A 22279-nucleotide genomic window follows, 5' to 3' on the forward strand; every position below is an offset into this window, starting at 1 on the left:
GATTTTGAAAATTATTTTTCTGATTGTATGTATATGCACACAGATTGGTCCCGTTTTTGTTAAAACCCAGTTCTGATGATGGGATCCATGAGGAACCGAGGGAACTCCTCAAATCTTAAAGGCATACATACATATAGTGATTTATGTGTTTTATCAACAAATCAAGCATATACATTAAAAAAAAGTGACATTTGATGAAGTGGAACTGCTGATGATGATCAGAACGGAACTCTTCAACGACGCATAGTTCACGTTTGGCGATTTGTCCTCTTCGTTATGTTTGTTAAGCAAGTTAAGTTTTTAAGCCACATTTTTGTCAAGCTTGAGGTCTGATGATGGTATCCATGAGGAATCGAGGGAACTCCTCAGATCTTAAAGGCATGCGTATAGAGATTTGTGTATTTTCATCAGAAAATCAAGAATTTACATTAAAAACTGTAACATTTGATGAAGTGGAACTGCTGATGATGAACAGAACTCTTCAATGACTACACGTTTGGCGATTTCGAATTTCGATTTTGACGGAGCTGGCTCTGGAGCCAGACCTGACCCGGATCCGGGCTCTTATCTGGACCTGAACTCGGACCTGGACCCAGACTTGGACCTGGACTTGGACCTGGACCAAGACCTAGACCTGGACCTCGACCTGGTCCTGGACCCCGAACTGGACCCGGACCTGGACTCCTAATGGACACATAATGATGCCAAACTTACTAGCCCCTCCCGCTCAAACCCCCGTACACCGCACCGCACGCGCCGTTAAGTGGGTTAGGTTAGGTTTGAACTGCGATCCTAACAGAACCGAAAAAAAGTGGGTTAGGTTAGGTTAGAACTGCGAGCCTTACAGAAACGAAATGCTACTAGAAAAGTGGTTTTGGTTAGGTTCGAACTGCAAATCGTCACAGAACCGAACTGCTATCAGAGAACTGGGTTCGTGAGGCTAAAACTGCGACCCTTATAGAAACGAAATGCTACCTACTAGAAAAGTGGGTGGTTTTACCTCCTTTTCTACATAGTGCACCATCTATGTACCTACAATAATCTTTCACCGGCCCCCATAGAAGTCGGTTTCTTTTTCTTGAAAATTATTTTCTACTATTTTATGTCGAACTAAATAGATGCAACAAAGTCAATCGCTCTATATAATTTTTGGCATACCGCGAGTTCTCAGTTCGGGGCGAACTACTAGTATTATTATACATACTAGCTTTTGCCCGTGACTTCGTCTGCGTGGAACTAGTTCCAGCAGTTAGCGTAAGTATAACGCCTGGATAAAATCTAATGGCAATAAATTTGAACATAATATGTTTAATTGGCCAATTAACAGGCAATTCATTAATTTTCTCATTCCCACCCCCCTTTCACCCTCCTTAGGCATGACTTTTGACATATAAACTATCCTACGTCCTTCCCCGGTACTCAAACTATTTCTATGCAAAATTTAAACTAAATCCGTTCAGCAGTTTAAGCGTGATACAGACAGACACACTTTCGCATTTATAATATTAGAAGGTATGTATTTGTGTGTCCATCATGTTTTAATCTAATATACCTAGTAATTTGAAATTTGAAGTTAATGACAATAATTACTAAAATTATAGAACTAATGTGTACCTAATAAATCTGTCTATTCTAACATGTTGATATAATGACGCATGTCATTATAACACCATATCTAGTACAATCCGTTCGTGTCCGTAACGTTGTTGCGTCGTTGCTAACGAATTACGACACCATGAAATATTTGTTGGTCTTAATATATTCAAATATTTTATTTTGTTCATGTAAAAAATTTCAAGCGAACATCGTCAGTATCGATAACTGCACAAATCCAGATTTACCGTATGCCAAAGAGGTACCCTTTTTAATAGACTTAGAAGTCTACAAAGGTATATATAATAACCGTCTCAAATTTAATATGACATTGGAGAAGGACATTTCACTTGTGGATTTCGAAGTAACACTTTATCTTGGAAGAAAAACAGCTGGTGGTAAAACCGAGTGGAATGCAACATTGAAACATCTGACGTGTACAAGCCCTTTCATGAAAGTGTGGTTCCAATTTTTCGGTATTTCGCCTCTTGGATGCAAACTAAGGAAAGGGAATTATTTGGTAAAAGACATTGATGTTAATACCATAGACTATCCACCGGAACCAATAAGAAAAGTATATGGCGGAACTTACGTTTCTAAATTTGTCCTTGTGCGTAAAAACAGCACATTAGGTTGTTGGGTAACCATCGTAAGTGTAGTCCCGATAAAGAAATAGTTACGGGATTGAACATCAGCGATAGTAGGTAATTGTTCTACTATCAAATTTGTACATGAAAAAAATTACTAACAAGACTATCTCTGGAAGACATTTCTTTGTCTACCGTTCTTTAATTTTTAAGATTTTGTGTTTATGTTTTTTAATATTCAGGTGTACAATGAAAAATACTGTATTGTACTTTTAAAATGATTGAAGATGTATACAAGGTGGCTAAAAAAGAACTGCATTCCCGCTACCAGGGAGGTTTTGGAATTATACTGACAACTTTTACTATGAGACCAACCCCGAAATCACGAAATTAAATTTTACCCTCCCATAGAAAATGGACCAGCCAAAATGTATGAAACAGCCAAATTTTTTTTCCGCGGTTTCCGGGTTGGTCCCATAGTAAAAGTTGCTCAGTATAATCCCAAAACCTCCCTGGCAACGGGAATACAGTTATTTTTTAGCCACCCTGCATACAAAATTGAACCGAACAGGTTTTGGTATACGTTCATTTTAGTTTGCCGATTTTACTTGCTTCGTTATATGTAGTTTACAATCAATTTCGATTGGTATTAGTTTTTTATATTAAAGTAAAAATTGGAAATAATCACTGCTTCGGGCAAGGCCGGCAAGGGCTTTGAGAAATCAATTAGTTTAGTATTATTTTCGCCGGTTATATAACGCGAGGCCTATGTAAGAGTGGAGATTAAATAAAAATAAAAATATTGTGATTGTTTTTAAATCCTTTTGCACTGAGGTAATTAAGTTATAATTTCTAATGTAGGAGGTACATGTTTTTCGGAAGGCCAATAAATATTTTTTAAAACAACAATTGGGACATTAAGTCATTTTTTTCAGAATTTGCAACTCAACCACTGTTTATGAGAAAATAAGTAGGTACTACTCATAAACCTAAGAGCTGTTTCCCACTGACGTCCAGTTTTTTGCGGGTACGGTTTTTTGCAGGATCCCGTTTTATTAGTATAGGTGCTAATATAGTAACTTTCACACGAGGATTCTGTTTGCGGGATCCTCGCGTGAAAGTTACTACAGAAAACTGGATCCTGCAAAAAACCGTACCCGCAAAAAACATTATCTTTATGTATAAGTCATGGATGTACCTAACACAAATCCTACAATAACACCTATTTCCTTTAGGTACTGTTTTTAGGTAAAACCTATAAAATTGATGACTGAGTCTTTATTCGGAGGCTCGAGTTCTATTGAGTTGCGTTTAAAAAAGACTCGACTCGGGACTTAAAAGTCTCCGAAGTTTTTAAAGCTCTGAGTCTCATAAAAACAAGTAGAGTTCTTCAAATTAGACTCGAAAGACTCGAGTTCCTACCAACACTATTATTTAGTTGCCGTTTTCTGTAAGTTGGAGGTACTTCCCCAGTTGGGCACTGCTCTAGATCCTGGAATGGCATCCGCTGTGCTGTGCCCTCCCACACAAAGCGAGATGACATTTACAGTGCCCATAGCTCTCTTTTTGGACGTAGTTTAAGGACATACCCTATCAAAATAATGACGTTTATAATTTAATTCTTTATGTTTAAAAGTATTTAATTTGATTAATTTAAAGGCAGTTTTCAATATTTTTACAAAATTTTCAATTGCAGCCGAAAGCCGGATGAGACTGTGCCTTCGATGCCTAACCTATAAAAAAATTATAATGTGATGGACAAATGTTTTGAAATGTCACAGTGTCCAAAAATGATTTCGCTTAAGGTGGTTCTACTTGCTCGAATTTTATACAAACTTTCTTGTTAACTCACTACTATTCTGTAGGGTGTCTTCACTTGAATTCGTAATGTTTGGGTAGTATATATATTTCTTACTGCGCCAAAGTAACAAAATACAAGAAATTGATTAATATTTTTAAGAAAAAAGCCTTTGAAAATTAGTAAAATTTTGCCCCATTGCTTGTTTGTGTGAGTGATGCTTATAGTATAGGTGTAATTCTAACATGGTGACTTCTTTGACAAGCAATGATTTTTAATTTATCAAAGGTGTAACAGATGGCATTTTAAAACCGGAACACAGGTTACCTGTGTATTTTGTTTTATCTTCACTCAATAGAGGGAGATAAATTTAATGCACAAAGCATGTTATGAGTATACTCATTTAAGAGTCTCCTTTTTCTGATATAATTTCGTTCCCAGATGTAATATAACTTATATTATATATTAAAATACATTTATATAACTATACATTTAATAGAATTAAAGGTCAGTCCAAACAATCATTCGCGTAACGGTCGTCCACCGAAAAGCCTTGTGAATTCTGTTTTCGTCACGGCAGAAATATAAATAAATGTTCTCTGGAAGCCTATATTTATTCTTACAATGATTTTTAAACTAAAGTAGCTATATTTTTCTCAAAAATATATATTGGGAGCAAAATGTCATCTTCTTGTAAATAAACAAGATTCTATATGTTCTGCTTGCGCATAACAATAGTAGATTGTTAACCAAGGGATCATTTCTGCCGGAATCATCAATGATCACCTCGGCAGAAATGATGCCTTTCACCCGAGTTAAACACTTCGCATACAAGGAAAGTAAAAGGCATGTGCTTTTTTTAAAACATGACTAAGTATAAATAGTTTTTATAGTATTTTTTTAGGATACTTTCAATTAACAATTTAGCCAAAAGTATCGTTATTTATGGAATGGGGAGTCAAATATCAGAATGGAAATTATATGAAAAATCCATTTATACCCAAATTTCAATTGCTTATCGTAAAAAAAAATCGTACTTGGAATTGGAACCAAAAATGCTCTAGTGCAGAAACGTATCATTTTCTGCACAACTTTTAGAATAACAATGACCCTCTTTCAAAGCATGAGAAATGAAAACGGATATTTCTTGTTTTCTTTGCAAGCATTTTTCTCTCAATAATTTAATCAATTTGCAGCATAGAAAATCGTCATAAATTCATAATCATAAATATCAAAATATAAAAGGACATACATTTTTAGAAGATTTCTAGTTATTCCCCGGGCGACGTTGCCAAATGGTTTGAAAAGGCAACATGCTCGCAACGTTCGGATGTCGGTAAGTCGACAATGAAAAATTCTATTTCAAACTTGATATTTTTGACAGTAATGGGTTACTTAAATAAGAATGCATGTTTCGCCCGGATCTACTATGGTCAAATGGTCTAGTGGCTTCTAGCTATTGAGTATAAGTCTGTTGAACAGCGTTGCAGAGTTCAAATCACGAACAAAGACTGAATTATTTTTGTTTTTATTTATTTATTTTATTTCTTTTTTTTTTTGCTTTTTATTACCTTATGCGACTGTCAAATATCAATGGATATTTAAAAAAAAAAAAATTTTTAATTGAAGAACTGATGATAATGATACGAGTTTAGTAGGAAATACAATATGTAATATAAACAAAAAAATATATAAACTAAAATTAAAAACTACATAAAGCTAAAACTAACTACAACATAAACTAAAATTAAAAAAATTGTAAATATGTATATTTATTTGACAACTTGAATTACAGAGGGGCAGTACCTACAGTGATCCCCACACTAGGTTTAGCCCGTAACGTGGGGATCTAAGCGAAATACAAATTATTATTTCGTACATAAGTTCCGAAAAACTCATTGGTACGAGCCGGGGATTGAACCCGCGACCTCCGGATTGAAAGTCTTACCGCTAGGCCACCAGCGCTTTTATGTGCAACCATATATAGGCAAATAAACGAGTTCGCATCCCATCATAATCACAATATTAATTTAAAGAACACTATTCTGTTTTTTTCTGTTTCTCGTTACTTCCCCAGAAATGTGACTCACACGCCAGCTTACTTAGTAGTGTTAGTACAGTCGCCATCAGATATATCGGAGCGTCCAGTAGCAGATATACAAACAATATTTGTTCTACAAAAAAGAGCCATCCGGTCTATTTACAAGATGGGGTCTCGAGAATCATTAAGAGATCGATTTAGAGAAATAAACATCTTAACAGCAGCATCTCAATATATTTACGAGTGTATTGTTTATTTATTTATTTATTTTTTTAATTTATTTAGGCAACAAACAGTCTTGTACAAAAATAATATAATAATATTATATGTGTTAATAGACCTTGAGTGCCCTACCTTAATAAAACAATTTTTAATCTAAGATAGCTGGTGTAGGAGCAGTAAGCGGAAAACAAAGTTATCATTAAATAACAAAGTTATCAATGAGTGCATAAATTATACTAACTAATATACAGAAGTTACTTTCAAAAGTTCAATTATACCTATTTTATCGTTAATTATCGTTACCTACTTAAATATACAGTTTGTTATTGTTTATAATTTCAATTTGAAGTGAGTAATAATTTGTTTTTTAAAACTTTCACAGGTTTTATACGAAAATAGATCAATGTGGGATACATTTATATTATAATAATTGAGACAACGGTTGAAATAAGAATTTGAGCAATATTTTGTACGAGAGAAAGGGATAGCAAATAGTTTCTTATGGCGTGCAGTGCGTTGAGGTGTCTTAAATAATAACCTACCAAGAAGTGAGGGGGAGTCAATAAAGCTGTTAATGATTTTGTAAAGAAACATTATATCAAACTGTGCTCGACGATCTTCAAGTGTCAGCAATCCATAGAGAGAAAGACTGTTTTTATATGGGTTCCGACCCCGTCCCATACGGAAATCGATGGACTTAAGAAATTTCTTTTGCACACGTTCTATCCTATTGATATGACACTTAAAGAAAGGGTTCCAAATGATACACGCAAAATCTAGGATTGATCGGACTAAACTGTAGTAGAATATCATGTATGTCATTTCGTGTTGAAAAGGCTTACAAACCCTTAATATAAAACCAAGTTGTTTGTAAGCCCTTTGAACAACAACATCTATGTGATTATTAAAAGTAAGTTTATGCTCTAAAGCACATAGATTCGTTTAAGAAAATGTGTAGTTCTAGACATACGCATAAAATTGCAATGCACAAGTTTCGTGTGCATAAAATATATAAATCTTTTTTGGGGCAATGTACATTATTCTATAACAAATTGCCCAAAGAGGTGCTTAATTTGCCAATGCTCACTTTTAAAAAATATTTAAGAACCTCCTTAATGAAAAAAGGATACTACAGTGTCGAAGAGTACCTTAACGATAAAACTGCTTGGCCTAAATTGAACCAAAATAAGAACGACTGCATGAGTAATTAATTACTTTTATAGAAAGTAGACCTTTAAATAACTGTTTAATGTTATGTACCTAAATTCTCTTGTTTGTTTTGGAAATTATTCAAAATTATTATTATATCTAGAATAGATTTTTTTATTATTGCGCGTATAATTTTGTTTTTGACGATGCAAAATGCTGATTCAGCCATTATACAACTAGGTAGGTATAATTTATAATTTGTATATATTTTGATGTTGCATGAAATTAATTTTAAATTATTGTAAATACACAATGACATAACTACCATTAGGTAATCGCACTTTTGCATGTTTTAATTTTTAGTTTATTATTAAGTAGGTACTTTCTTTTCATAATTTCCAAATTGTAATGTATTTATTCTTATTTGCGATTTTCATGACATTCCTTTTAATTAAATTTATTGTAAATGTGCATGTTTTAACATAAAATGTAGACATTGACGATGCAAAAGCGATCCAACAGAACCTACTTGAATAAATTGATTTTTATCTTTATCTTATCTTATCTTGTCCGAGGTGCTCAAAAATATCTGAATACGCACTCTAACGCCTTGACAATAGAGACGTGTTCAGATATTTGTGAGCGCGTTATCCGCCCCGATATATCTGATGGCGACTGTACTAAGCTAACATTAAAAGCGTTTTTGTAATTTTAGGTAAAATAATTTGCGTCATTTTCAATTGATAATAAGAATAAAAACATATAATCTATAAAACTTTTTATAAAATAATAAAAAATAAAAAAATTAAGCACCGTCGGGATTTGAACTCAGATTCATTGATACTCTAGCTAAAATTTATTCAAAACAGATGTTGTGGGTGCCACAAGCACATGACAATCAACGTCTGAAAATACGTATCAGTTGGTTCTAAGTTACTTGTCAGTGTCTCAAATATGAATTTAAATTCTAAATTGTTCTTCCTAAAAATATTCATGCGCTGCACTGCGCCCTCTAGGTTACTTTACTGTAACATTACAAATCTACTGACATTAGACACTGAATGCAAAGTGAGTGCAATATTTTGCAGTTTTATTCTCTGATTATTTAGATTAGACACTGTTGAGTATACGTTATTTCGATTTGGACGTAATATTTTTTATTGTTTTCGCCAATATCAACACATCTTATGAAACTGTTTATATTTTGGGAGAAACGGTGAAAATCCACAATTCGTGCACACTGACGCCATCTTTTGGCTGATAATCGGCATCCCATCCCTAGACATCCACCTTTTCGAATGTGAGATGAAAATCATTGTGTGTAACTCCGGGAGTACGAATATTGCAAGTTACCACTGTACCTACAATATGTTAAAATGACTTTTTTGTTAACCCTTTAGGGGTCATCCATTAATTACGTCACACGTTTAGGGGGAGGGAGGGGGTCAAGAAAATGTGACATATTGTGACATGGGGGAGGGGGGAGACACAAACTTTGTGACGTCACTTTAACTTCATCAGTAACCGAATTTTTTTTTTAAATTATTTTATTCGCTGTACATTTAAATAACAAGTTTTTAAAACGATAATCGTTTTTATTCTTTTAATTTTCTTTCCTAAGCAGTTTTGGGTTATAAAATTACTAATATTTATATCGTCAAAAATATTTTGATAAAATATTAATAATACTTAGGTACTTACTTAATTCGATTTGGCGATTTCGTAGAAAAAATGTGACGTCACACTAGGGGGGAGGGGTTTGCCAAATGTGACCAAATGTGACAAGGGGGGGGGGAGGGGTCAAAAAACCTAGAAATTCGTGTGACGTAATTAATGGATGACCCCTTACCTACGGGCTATTAAATCGCTCCGTCACCGCCCAATACGGGCATGTTTTGGCGAGAGTCAGCGGTTAGGCATAATTTCACTTACTTGTAACTTTTGAAGTATTACAGCTACACACTTGAAACTTCACACACACAATAAGTATAATGTGTTTAATCAATAAATAATCACTTGGAGTAATAATATTCACAATTTTTTCTGCTATCAAGCAATATACCAGTCACTAAGAAATTGAAGATTTTTAAATAACTACTCGCGGATTTCACAAGTTTACGTTTAAGAACATTAGTTTATAATATACTTAACACAAATAAACACTTAAATAACGATAATTATGAAAATAATGCATAAATATCAACACAAAAAAAGTTGCACTAAAACAATTTGCCACTTATGGAAAATAGTGATGTGCGTCTATCGACGCATTTGTCGATATATCGATAACCTAGTAAATGTAAAACTGAAATTTAACAAGTTATGATTGTGGTGAAATTATTATTAGGTACAATAGTACCTAATAATGATTTCATAACATGTTAAATTCCAATATTTTAACCAAAAACGGTAAAAAAACACTAAAAATAACACTCCAAACACTCCCACGCCGTACTCTCATATCGACAACAAGTCGATGAAATTTGAAAACAACACTATTGTCCGCCATATTGAATTCAATTATTAGCACCTCTGCAGTACGGGTGTCAACTCCAGTTGCCAGCAAAAAAGCGGTAATTTTAAAATTATGTTTATGTCAGAGCCATCTACCGAAATATTCGGATAGTTTTTTCTTTGTATATATACTAATCACAGTGCATAATGTGACCGCTATTACCAAGCCACAAGGTCTCGTTTTGTTTTAAAAAAATGTTGAACACGACCATTACTTCGATCAACTATAGTTGACACCCGTACTGCAGCGGTGTTGCCTTACTGGCAACTCTGGTTGACACCCGTAGGTAAAGGGTTAAGGAAAATATCTTGGTCACGGTATAAATTCCTTTATTTATAAATACCAGGGCTCGGAACCGGTATTGATATACCGGTTAATATCGTTCATAAACCGTTATATTATTTCGTTCATTAATAAACCGGTTAATTGATGGAACGCGAACTTTAAAATTTAGTTCTCTCTTCTAACCGGTTAGTTGAGAGAACCAAATGTTTTCGTTCTTGAGGAACGATATAATACCGGTTAATCTCAGCCGTCTACAATATTAATACATTATCCGGCTACCCGCTCTAAGTACTCGATCTCGATGTTGACTTGACGGTGCTGCTTGCTGACTGAATTGTTTATTTTTTATACTTTTTGGGCGTGTGAGTTTTGACTGTTGGCGTTGGTGGTGTTTTGTTACATTTAAAATGGATTCACAAAGTTGTAAATATATTCCGGACAGTCAACCATTTTTCAATGAAGAAGAGACCGATAATTTCGATTCTGAGAACTGTAAGTAAAATAAGTGGGTACACATTTTTTTGATAATCCTAGTCTGAAAGGATATAACGCTCTGAATTGTATTAGCAGCTTCTCCTCCTCTCCTCCTTGCATTTTGTATGCAAATTAAAAAGAATATTAAATGTTGGTGGACGTAATTAAGCAAACAATGCTGACACGCTGGTGTGCAAATTATTTATTGTCTATAGATATTCATTTTGAATTTTGTTAATCCTTTTTAACCGAGTTCCAAATCCCAAAGGAGGAGGTTATCAATTCGATTGTATGTTTTTTTTTATGTTTGTTACTCCATATCTCCGTCATTACTTAATTACTGGACCGATTTTGAAAATTCTTTTATGATTGTACGTATATGCATACAGATTGGTCCCGTTTTTGTCAAAACCCAGTTCTGATGATGGGATCCATGAGGAATCGAGGGAACTCCTCAAATCTTAAGGGCATACATATAGTGATTTTTGGGTTTTTATCAAAAAATTAAGCATATACATCCAAAAAAGTGACATTTGATGAAGTGGAACTGCTAATGATGATCAGAACGGAACTCTTCAACGACGCATAGTTCACGTTTGGCGATTTGTCGTCTTCGTTATGTTTGTTAAGCAAGTTAAGTTTTTAAGCCACATTTTTGTCAAGCTCGAGTTCTGATGACGGGATCCATGAGGAATCGAGGGAACTCCTCAAATCTTAAAGGCATGCGTATAGAGATTTTTGTATTTACATCAGAAAATCAAGCATTTTCATTAAAAACTGTCGCATTTGATGAAGTGGAACTGCTGATGATGACTAGAACAGAACTCTTTAACGACGCATAGTTCACGTTTGGTGATTTCGAATTTCGATTTTGACTTGGACTGCGACCCGGACGCGAAACCAGAACCGGACTCATACCCGGATCCGGTTCGGACCTGGACCCGGACCTGGACTCGGACCCGGATTCGGACCCGGACTCGGACCCCGGACTCGGACCCGGACTCGGACCCGGACTCGGACCCGGACACGGACCCGGAACCGGATTCGGACCCGAGCTCGGAACCGGACTCGGACCCGAACTCGGACCCGGACTCGGACTCGGACCCGGACTCGGACCCGGACTCGGACTCGGAATCAAACTCGGACCCGGACTCGGACCCGGACACGAACCCGGGCTCGGAACCGAACTCGGACCCGGACTCGGAACCGGACTCGGACTCGGAACCGCACTCGGACCCGGACTTGAACCCGGACTCGGACTCGGACTCGGACCCGGACTCGGACCCGGACTCGGACTCGGACCCGGACTCGGACCCGGACCTTGACCCGGATAACCACTATGATACCTTAACTAAACATGGGGGCCACTTTTAGGGGGTCAATGAGAAAATTTAAAAATAAAAAAGTTCAAACTAAATCGTGTTGATATGTATCAAATAAAAGTTGTGGGAATCCAAATATATTTTTTTTATAATTTTAGGATAAACATTTTAGAAGTTATTCAAGTAAATAGGCAAAAACTGACCATTCCTCCCTTTATCTCCGACACTACTAGGTCTAAACTTTTGAAAAAAATTCATAAAATAGTTCTTTACCTATTAGATGACAGGAAAATCTATTAGAAATGTGCAGTCCAGCGTGAGTCGGACTTAATTACTTCGTTTTTTATCCGACCCTACGGGTTTTTCACTCACGTTTCACATAAAAAATACATTGTTAAAAATTGTGTAATGTTACATTTCTAATGTACGAACGGAACCCTTGCAACGCGAGTCTGACTCGCACTTGGCCGGTTTTTTTTTTTAATTTTCAAGCAATTGGGCTAATTGATGGTGGCAAATATGAAACTGATTAGTTTTCTTGTATAAATAAATAATTGGTTGATTTTAATCAATAATAAAAATAATTAATAATACCTTCTTCTATAATCATTCTAAAGCTGCTATAAAAAAAAATATTAAATAAAATTATAAAATAAAACATCTGAAACTATTATTTATTAACAAACAGGAAAAACATGTAACAAACATACACTAATTAATTAATAAGTAGAAAAGTAATAAAAAAACAATAAACAAAAAACACATATTTCGGCGCACACAGCGTACTGCAGGACGCAAAAGGATTCCTACGCAGCGATACGCTTCGCTTTTTCGAGGAAAGCACTGATATTCTGCCGGTTACAAATAATAATACTCATTTTATCTTGCTGCGACGTTTTCAATTTAACCGGTTTATTTCGTTCCTCAAGAACGAAACGAGAACGTAATTGGTGTAAACCGTTATTTCAAAAGAACAGTTCTTTAACCGGTAACCGCAAACGGAAACGAAATCCATTTCGTTCCCGGGCAAATGAACGAAACCGGTTTGAGCGTTGAGAACGGTTTCCGAGTCCTGATAAATACATCGTTCCAAATATTAAAAACCCGATTACTCGAAATGTTACTAAAGTGACTGGACATGTTCTTTTCGTGTAAATAGTAAAATACCCTTCATATTATTATACATACTAGCTTTTGCCCGTGACTTCGTCTGCGTGGAACTAGTTCCAGCAGTTAGCGTAAGTATAACGCCTGGATAAAATCTAATGGCAATAAATTTGAACATAATATGTTTAATTGCTTACACCAATTAACAGCCAATTCATTCATTTTCTCTTTCCCACCCCCCTTTCACCCTCTTTAGGGATGACTTTCGACATAAAAACTATCCTATGTGCTTCCCCGGTACTCAAATTATTTCTATGTAAAATTTTAACTAAATCCGTTCAGCAGTTTAAGCGTGAAACAGACAGACACACTTTCGCATTTATAATATTAGTATGTATTTGTGTGTCTATCATATATTAATCTAATATACCTAGTAATTTGAAGTTTGAAGTTAATGACAATAATGACTAAAATTATAGAACTAATGTGTACCTAATAAATCCGTCTATTCTAACACGTTGATATAATGACGCATGTAACGCATGCATTATAACACCATATTCAGTACAATCCGTTCGTGTCCGTAACGTTGTTGCGTCGCTGCTAACGAAATACGACACCATGAAATATTTGTTGGTCTTAATATATTCAAATATTTTATATTGTTCATGTAAAAAATATCGAGCGAACCTAGTTAGTATCGAAAACTGCACAAATCCAGATTTACCGTATGCCAAAGAGGTACCCTTTTTAACAGACTTAGAAGTCTACAAAGGTATATATAATAACCGTCTGAAATTTAATTTGACAGTGGAGAAGGACATTTCACTTGTGGATTTCGAAGTAACAGTTTATTTCGGAAGAAAAACAGCTGGTGGTAAAACCGAGTGGAATGCAACATTGAAACATTTGACATGTACAAGCCCTTTTATAAAGGTGTGGTTCCAATTTTTCGGTATTTCGCCTCTTGGATGCAAACTAAAGAAAGGAAATTATTTGGTAAAGGATATTGATGTTAATTCCATGGACTATCCACCGGAACCAGTAAAAAAAGTATATGGCGGAGATTACGTTTGTAAATTTGTCCTTTTGCGTCAAAACAGCACCATAGGTTGTTGGGTAACCATCGTAAACATAGTGCCGATAAAGAAATACGGGAATCAACATCAGCGATAGTAGATAATTGTTCAACTATCAAAATTGAACATGAAAATAATTACTTATCTATTACCAACATTATCTCCGGAAAACATTTAATTTTCAGCGATAGCCCGGATATTGTCTACCGTTCTTTAATTGTTAAGATTTTGTGTTTTTGTTTTTTAATATTTACGTGTATAATGAAAAATACTGTATTGTACCAAAATGATTGAAGATGCGTATACGCGGTGGCTAAAAAATAACTTCATTCTCGTTGCCAGGGAAGTTTTGGGATTATACTGAGCAACTTTTATTATGGGACCTACCCCGAAATCGTGAAAAGAAACACCCTCCCATAGAAAATGGACCACAGAAAATGTATGTACCTAAGTTTCTTTTAAGTTTATGAAAGGGGGGTGATTTCACCCTCTTTAGGGATGACTTTCGACATAAAAACTATCCTATGTCCTTCCCGGGTACTCAAACTATTTCTATGCAAAATTTAAACTAAATCCGTTCAGCAGTTTAAGCGTGAAACAGACAGACAGACACACTTTCGCATTTATAATTATTAGTAGGTATGTATTTGTGTGTACATCATGTTTTAACCTAATATACCTAATAGTAATATGAAGTTAATGACGATAATGACAAAAATTATAGGACTAATGAGTACCTACCTAATAAATCTGTCTATTCTAACATGTTGATATAATGACGCATGTCATTATAACACCATATTTAGTACAATCCGTTCGTGTCCGTAACGTTGTTGCGTCGTTGCTTACGAAATACGACACCATGAAATATTTGTTGGTCTTAATATCTTCAAATATTTTATATTGTTCATGTAAAAAATTTCAAGCGAACATCGTCAGTATCGATAACTGCACAAATCCAGATTTACCGTATGCCAAAGAGGTACCCTATTTAATAGACTTAGAAGTCTACAAAGGTATATATAATAACCGTCTCAAATTTAATTTGACAGTGGAGAAGGACATTTCAATTGTGGATTTCGAAGTAACACTTTATCTTGGAAGAAAAACAGCTGCTGGTAAAACCGAGTGGAATGCAACATTGAAACATCTGACGTGTACAAGCCCTTTTATGAAAGTGTGGTTCCAATTTTTCGGTATTTCGCCTCTTGGATGCAAACTAAAGAAAGGGAATTATTTGGTAAAGGATATTGATGTTAATTCCATGGACAATCCAGCGGAACCTGTAAGAAAAATAACTGGCGGAGATTACGTATCTAAATTTGTCCTTTCGCGTAAAAATAGCACATTAGGTTGTTGGGTAACCATCGTAAGTGTAGTGCCGATAAAGAAATAGTTACGGGATTGAACAATTGAACATCAGCGATAGTAAATAATTGTTCTACTATCAAAATTGAACATGAAAAAAATTACTTATTACCAAGATTATTTCTGGAAGACATTTCTTTTTCAGCGATAGCCCGGATATTGCCTACCGTTCTTTAATTTTTAAGATTTTGTGTTTTTGTTTTTTTAATATTTAGGTGTACCAACAATGAAAAATACTGTATTATACTTTTAAAATGATTGAAGATGTATATGTCGGCGGCCGATCGTAAGATCAGGCAGATCGTAATGTTCCTGTGTAATGTTTTGACGATAGTCACATTAACTCAATAGATTAGGTAGGATAGGTTCGTTAGGTTGCTTCAGATGCCCGAAGGGCAAACTGCCCAGAAATAGGAGCCCCGCGTAGCGGCGCTCCGTCGACTCAGGGAAGGAGTCAAAGATTTTCACGTTTCACGATATGCCTAGGAATTTCACGATATGCCTGATCTTACGATCGGCCGCCGACATATACACGGTGGCTAACAAATAACAAGAGAACCGAACGGGTTTTGTTATACGTTCATTTTAGTTTGCTGATTTTGCTTGCTTCGTTATAGTTAATGCCTTTACAATCATATAGATTGGTATTCGTTTTTTATATTAAAGGAAAAATGGAAATAATCACTACTTCGGGCAAGGGCTTTGAGAAATCAATTACGTAGTTAAGTATTATTTTAGCCGGTTATATAAAGCGAGGCCTATGTAAGAGTGGAGTTTAATTTAAAATAAAAATATTGTGATTATTTTTACATCCTTTTGCACACACTGAGGTAATTAAGTTACAATTTCCAATGTAGCAGGTACATGTTTTTCGGAAGGCCAATAAACAATTTTATAATCAAAATTTTTCACACTGGGACATTTAGGTCACCTTTTTATAGAATTTGCAACTCAACCTGTTTAATAATACATGTATAATGAAACCCCACATGACATATGGGAAAATATGTAGCTACTTACTAGGTACTTATAAACCTAAGGAAGAGCGGTGCCTCCCAACACAAGCATTGCTTTGCTTACCAGGCGGCTCCATCCCCTGTCTTACAAAAATGTATATTTTTATGAAATAAACAATTTTGTAAGTATTTTGTATTTACTTATTTGTATTTGTTAGCTGTAATTTCACGAATTCTCAATCGAGAAGATTAGACTAACCATTTTAATTTTATATAGTCTGATAAAAAACAGTAAAAATTAAAAAGTGGCAATACCTACTGTAGTGTCGTCCCGTTTTCTTATATAGATTGATTTGAAAGGGACGACACTACAGTATAGCCAGTTTTTAATTTCTACTCTTTTTTGTCAGACTATAGGTGTTTGCGTAACCGTTCCTCAATATACCAACGGAGCAGCAGCAAATGTTCACGAGGTTCCATTCCATTATACATCTTCATGATTTCAACATTATAACATTTGATGATCTAAGGTAAGTACCTGAATATTAGACGTAGGGTTTCTGATTTCTCGGCCTTTTTAATTTCTCGAGGCACGGGAATTCCCGACCAAGATTTCTCGAGTTTCTCGAGTATCTCGAGAAATTTTGAAAGTTTCAAAAATCACCATGTTATGTTTAATTTTTTTGCTTTATTACAAATCAGATTCATAGGAATCGTAGGTGAGATCAATAATCAAACATGGTAAATTTTTAGTTAACATAAATTGCACTTTACAATCATAAATTCAACAACAAACAAAAAAATACTATAGGTGCAGGCGTGCCCGCCGTGATATGCTATAGTATATTTCTTTAGGTATTTATATAACAAAATGTTATCAAACCACAATACCTGTGGTATTTTATTAGGAAAGAATATTCAATACTATTAGAAGTATTTGAACAAATTAAATTATTTTTCAGAAAAATATTTTAATTTGGGGGCGCCATAAGCCTTCAGTAAGAAGTGCATATACTTGGAAAATTCGACCTATGCCGCTGTGGCCCGGTGGCCGAGTGGCTCAGGCACCGGCCGCGATAGCAGAGGACGCTGGTTCGATTCCAGCCTGGGGCACTGGAGGCCTTGGTCACTTTTTCTTCATCATCTCAGCCATAAGACGTCCACTGCTGAACATAGGCCTCCCCCTTGGACCTCCATTCGTACCGGTTGGAAGCGACCCGCATCCAGCGTCCTCCGGCGACCTTAACAAGGTCGTCTGTCCATCTTGTGGGTGGACGTCCTACGCTGCGCTTGCTAGTCCGTGGTCTCCACTCGAGCACTTTTCGACCCCATCGGCCATCTTCTCTGCGTGCAATGTGGCCCGCCCATTGCCACTTCAGCTTGCTAATCCGGTGGGCTATGTCGGTGACTTTAGTTCGTCTACGGACTACGCTACGCACTTTTTCTTAACATATGACATTTATTTCAGTTTATAAAGAATATTCAAGTCAATAAATTTAACTCGACGTGACAAATTCAACATAAAAATGAAGCTGCTAAAATTGTGATATTTTGCTAATAGGAATATATCGGAATGATTTGATTTATCAATAGTAATTTAGTATATTTGTTATTACATGGCCCTATAATTTGTTCTTTAGCATTAGAAATAAGATAAGCGATTTTGACGTGTCTTTTTTTTAAGACACTTTTGAAAATGAAATCGCCGCAAATATATAACAATTACAAATCATCCTCGATAATTTACATTATTTTGCTTTCATAAGTAATAGCCACAATTTTTTTTAAAAGCGGATTTTAATAAAAAGACACATCGTGACAGTTAAAAAGTTTCAAAACATGAAAATCGGTTGAAGCCAGAACGATAGCATAGGGGACGGATCAAGGCAGTTTTTTATTCGGTTGGTTAACTACCTAATAAATGTTCTAATTACCTGAAAATGTAAAAAAAAACATTGTCTACATTTATTTAACTACCTAAAGAATGACACTATAGACTCATCACGTGTTATACGCGTGTTTTCTTTTTACTTTTCATAAGAGTATTATTTCTCGAGTACTCGAGGCATTGAGTTTCTTTTTCCCGTCTCGACTTAGGAGAAATTTCTCGAGATTTCTCGAGCAGAAACCCTAAATTTAGACGCATTATAAAATCTGTCAAAGTAAATTAGGTAGGTACTTTCAATTCAGGGTATCTTAAATGTCAAAATAAATTACTGAAATATTTTTTTATTTTCAAAACACAACGAGAGCATTACTCTTAAATATCTATATCATTCACCTTCGTTAAATCAATACTATTTTTTTAAGGGAGGTATTATATTAAATATGGGCACTTTATGCATACAAAAGCTTTACCTGTCAGTGGCTCAGTTCAAATATTGAGGATGAAATAGTGAAAAACAAGTTTTAATTCAGTGTACTTCATAAAATTAGTTTTGATGCACTTTTAATTTACTTTTTATATTATATAGGCACGATATCTACGTTATAGATACATCAAGGTCACGTTCAGTTAATTTATGATTCAGAAATGGTATTTTGATGTGTTTTTAATAATACAAAACATTTATTTTGAGGGTAAAGGAAACTAATAACATAACTATGTAACATAAAACCATGAACTACCTAATTGTTAATCGTAACATGAAGACCGTATCGTTAATTATGGAAACAACTTTACTTAGCCGTTTTTTTAGTATTATATTTTTATTAAAACATTACACATATAGTTTAATTAGTGCTTTAATAATAAGGTACACATTTCGTGCTGGGAGATCGACGTAAAGCATAATTAATGGTTTGGACAATGTTTACCCAATCCTCCCGAGTAACAATAACGATTGTGGACAAATACCTACTACAAGAAAATTTACGGTTTGCGAACAAGAGGATATTACACAAAAAAATCGTACTATGTAAACAGCGATTACAGATGATTCGTAAAGCGAAACATCTGGGCATAGACTAATAATTTATTTTAGTTGGAAAAAAAGGTTTAGATCTGTGCATGGTGGCCTTTTAGAGAATAATATAATACGGCATGTTACTTACGACAACTCTGACTTTGGTATAAGTACAATATAACCATCATGGAGCGTTTCTATCGACCTGCTCTAGCCATGGTTCAGCGCCATGAATGTCCGTTAGGCTAGGATTTCGGTAGATTCTTATAGCTGTCTCCCTCATTCCACTTGCGTCAGAAATTGACGGGAATCCAAAATATTGCGTAAAAAGTCGTTTTTAATGTAAAAATAAAAATTCACCACATTTATTCTGTGGATGTTCGATTGAGCAAACATGAAAAGGACACTTAGATAACATGTTTTGGCAGCATATTAACCTTTTGTTTCATTAAATCGTACCAAAGAGTCGGTGTAATAGTGACAAATTAAGCTCGATAGGCTTGTCCAAATTATATTTTCTAGTCGGTATTAAAGCATCATAAAGTCCTTAAAATTAAATAAATATAAAACCTTCTTATATCACATATGGCTTAAAAATGCCCCCAGATTATACCCTACGAACCCGACCGAATACCGACCGACCCTGTTAGATTAAGGTGCTTATGCTTGCTTGGTGATTACCTGCAGTGAGACTCCAGTATTTCAAATAGCAATAAATTATGTGTCACAAATAGGTACTAGACATTTTATTTGATATCCCGTAGAGCCCCTGAATAGTTGATGGAAATAATTACATAGTTAGCACCTGTTTGAAGTTTTTTTAGGTTTAGATCTGGTTGATTTAGTAATATTATTGTTGCGCTGTTTTCCTCCGGGCAAGCCCATAGCCGGCGAGGAAATTCAACGTGACAAAGTACCATATGAACGTCACGTCAAAATTTTCAAAAACAGCAAAGTCATTTGGGCTGCCATTTATCATCAAATTGCCTGATAAATATTATGATATTTATCACTAATGTATTTAAAATTGTCCCTCTAATCTATAAACTTATCTGTCATATGACTTTTTAGCATATTTAGCATTTCGGTCTACAACTATGAACCCGTTGTTGATTTTCATATATTTAAACATTTTGTTTTGCTATTGCACTAGTAAACAGTACCGGGCTAAGCCTATCAGTGCAGAGCCATGTAAAAATCCTAAACTGCCTTACGTAAACCCATTGCCGTATGAACTCGACATTAGCATCTACATTGGAACTTCAGGCAATACACTAATGAGTGTTAATCTAACAGTACCGAAAGACGTACCGGGACAAGAAAAAAAAATCTCGACACAGTTTGGAAAAAAGACAGTTTCTGGTACAAAATGGTTGGTAACACTAAACGACATGAACTGCAACAGTGCTCTCGTTAAAACTATGTTAGAACATATCGACGTCCCACTTAAGAATTGTACGCTTAAGAAGGGAAATTATTATGTAAAAGACATAGACTTTGATACATTGGAATCTGCGTTGCCGGGATCTGCAGCGCGGCCAAGCGGTATGTATGCTACTAGAGTGGCAATTTACTCCGATACGCATACTTATGCATGTTTAGTCGCTTATGTCAAGATAGTGTCTGCAATTAAAAACAAAAATTCGAGGCAATAATGTAAATTATGAAAATAGTTGTGGATGAAGGTTTTGGAACAATTTCAATGTAAATCGTACCAATAAATAGCTTGAATAAATAATGTTTTTTGTTTACATGTATCTACCTTGTAATGGTGTTTACAGTACATATGGCCCTATTTTCCCGCACTAGTGCGTAAAATTGCACTTTTCGTGCGTATGTCAAAAGTTTAATGGGCTATACCTACATATGTACTTTAAAACGTTGTACGATACACGTGCGATTAAGTAATTCGCAACTCGTGTCGATTTAAAACACTCCCTTCGGTCGTGTTTTAATTTATCGCCACTCGTTTCGAATTTCCTCTTTTCCGCACTTGTATCGTAAATAACTCATTACTACATCACTTACATCAGAATCAAAACAAAGTAATGATACCTACATTCTACATTGCTTGCTGAATTATTTCAGTGTAGACTCATCACGTGTTATACGCGTGTTTTCTTTTTACTTTTCATAAGAGTATTATTTCTCGAGTACTCGAGGCATTGAGTTTCTTTTTCCCGTCTCGACTTAGGAGAAATTTCTCGAGATTTCTCGCCTCGAGAATTCTCGAGCAGAAACCCTAATTAGACGCATTATAAAATCTGTCAAAGTAAATTCATTAGATTAGGGCGAAGCGCTGGTGGCCTAGCGGTAAGAGCGTGCGACTTGCAATCTGGTAGTCGCGGGTTCAATCCCCAGCTCGTATTACCAATGAGTTTTTCTGAACTTATGTACGAAATATCATTTGATGTTTACCAGTTGCTCTTCGCTGAAGGAAAACATCGTGAGGAAACCGGACTGATCCCAATAAGGCCTAGTTTCCCCTCTGGGTTGGAAGGTCAGATAGCAGTCGCTTCCGTAAAAACTAAAACCCACGTAACCTACGTTAATTCTTGGGATTAGCTGTCAAACGGACCCCAGGCTTCCATGAGCCATGGCAAAATGCCGGGATATCGCGAGGAGGAAGAAGTCAGAAAACTTACTCAAATGATAATAATTACCTACCTGAACAATAGTTTCACTAGCAGCTAATGGTTGATAATAATTACCTGAGCGATAGTTTTACAGGCAGCTAGTTGTTTCTATTTGCAAACCAGCATGCACCAGACGTCTAGCACACCGACGTCGTCGTTAACTTGTAAGCCTGTTGGCTTCTCCTTCAGACATGGACCAGCTCTCTGTAAATAATTAATTAGTATTTAAAACTATTAGGTC

The 22279-nt window shown here is 35.4% G+C and overlaps 1 protein-coding gene across 4 annotated transcripts in view; it reads right to left on the reverse strand.

Moving 5' to 3' along the window:
* The window catches only part of LOC134790150 (titin homolog), a 113552-nt gene that overhangs the window by 62188 nt on the left and 29085 nt on the right, over positions 1–22279 (reverse strand). For all 4 annotated transcript variants that reach the window (XM_063760949.1, XM_063760951.1, XM_063760950.1 and 1 more), the window contains one exon: positions 22114–22242. In XM_063760949.1, the coding sequence (XP_063617019.1) occupies positions 22147–22242 (96 nt within the window). In that variant the 3' untranslated portion in view covers positions 22114–22146. The remainder of the gene's footprint in view (positions 1–22113; positions 22243–22279) is intronic.

This window comes from Cydia splendana, chromosome 4 (genome assembly GCF_910591565.1).
Source record: "Cydia splendana chromosome 4, ilCydSple1.2, whole genome shotgun sequence".
NCBI classification, from domain to species: domain Eukaryota; kingdom Metazoa; phylum Arthropoda; class Insecta; order Lepidoptera; family Tortricidae; genus Cydia; species Cydia splendana.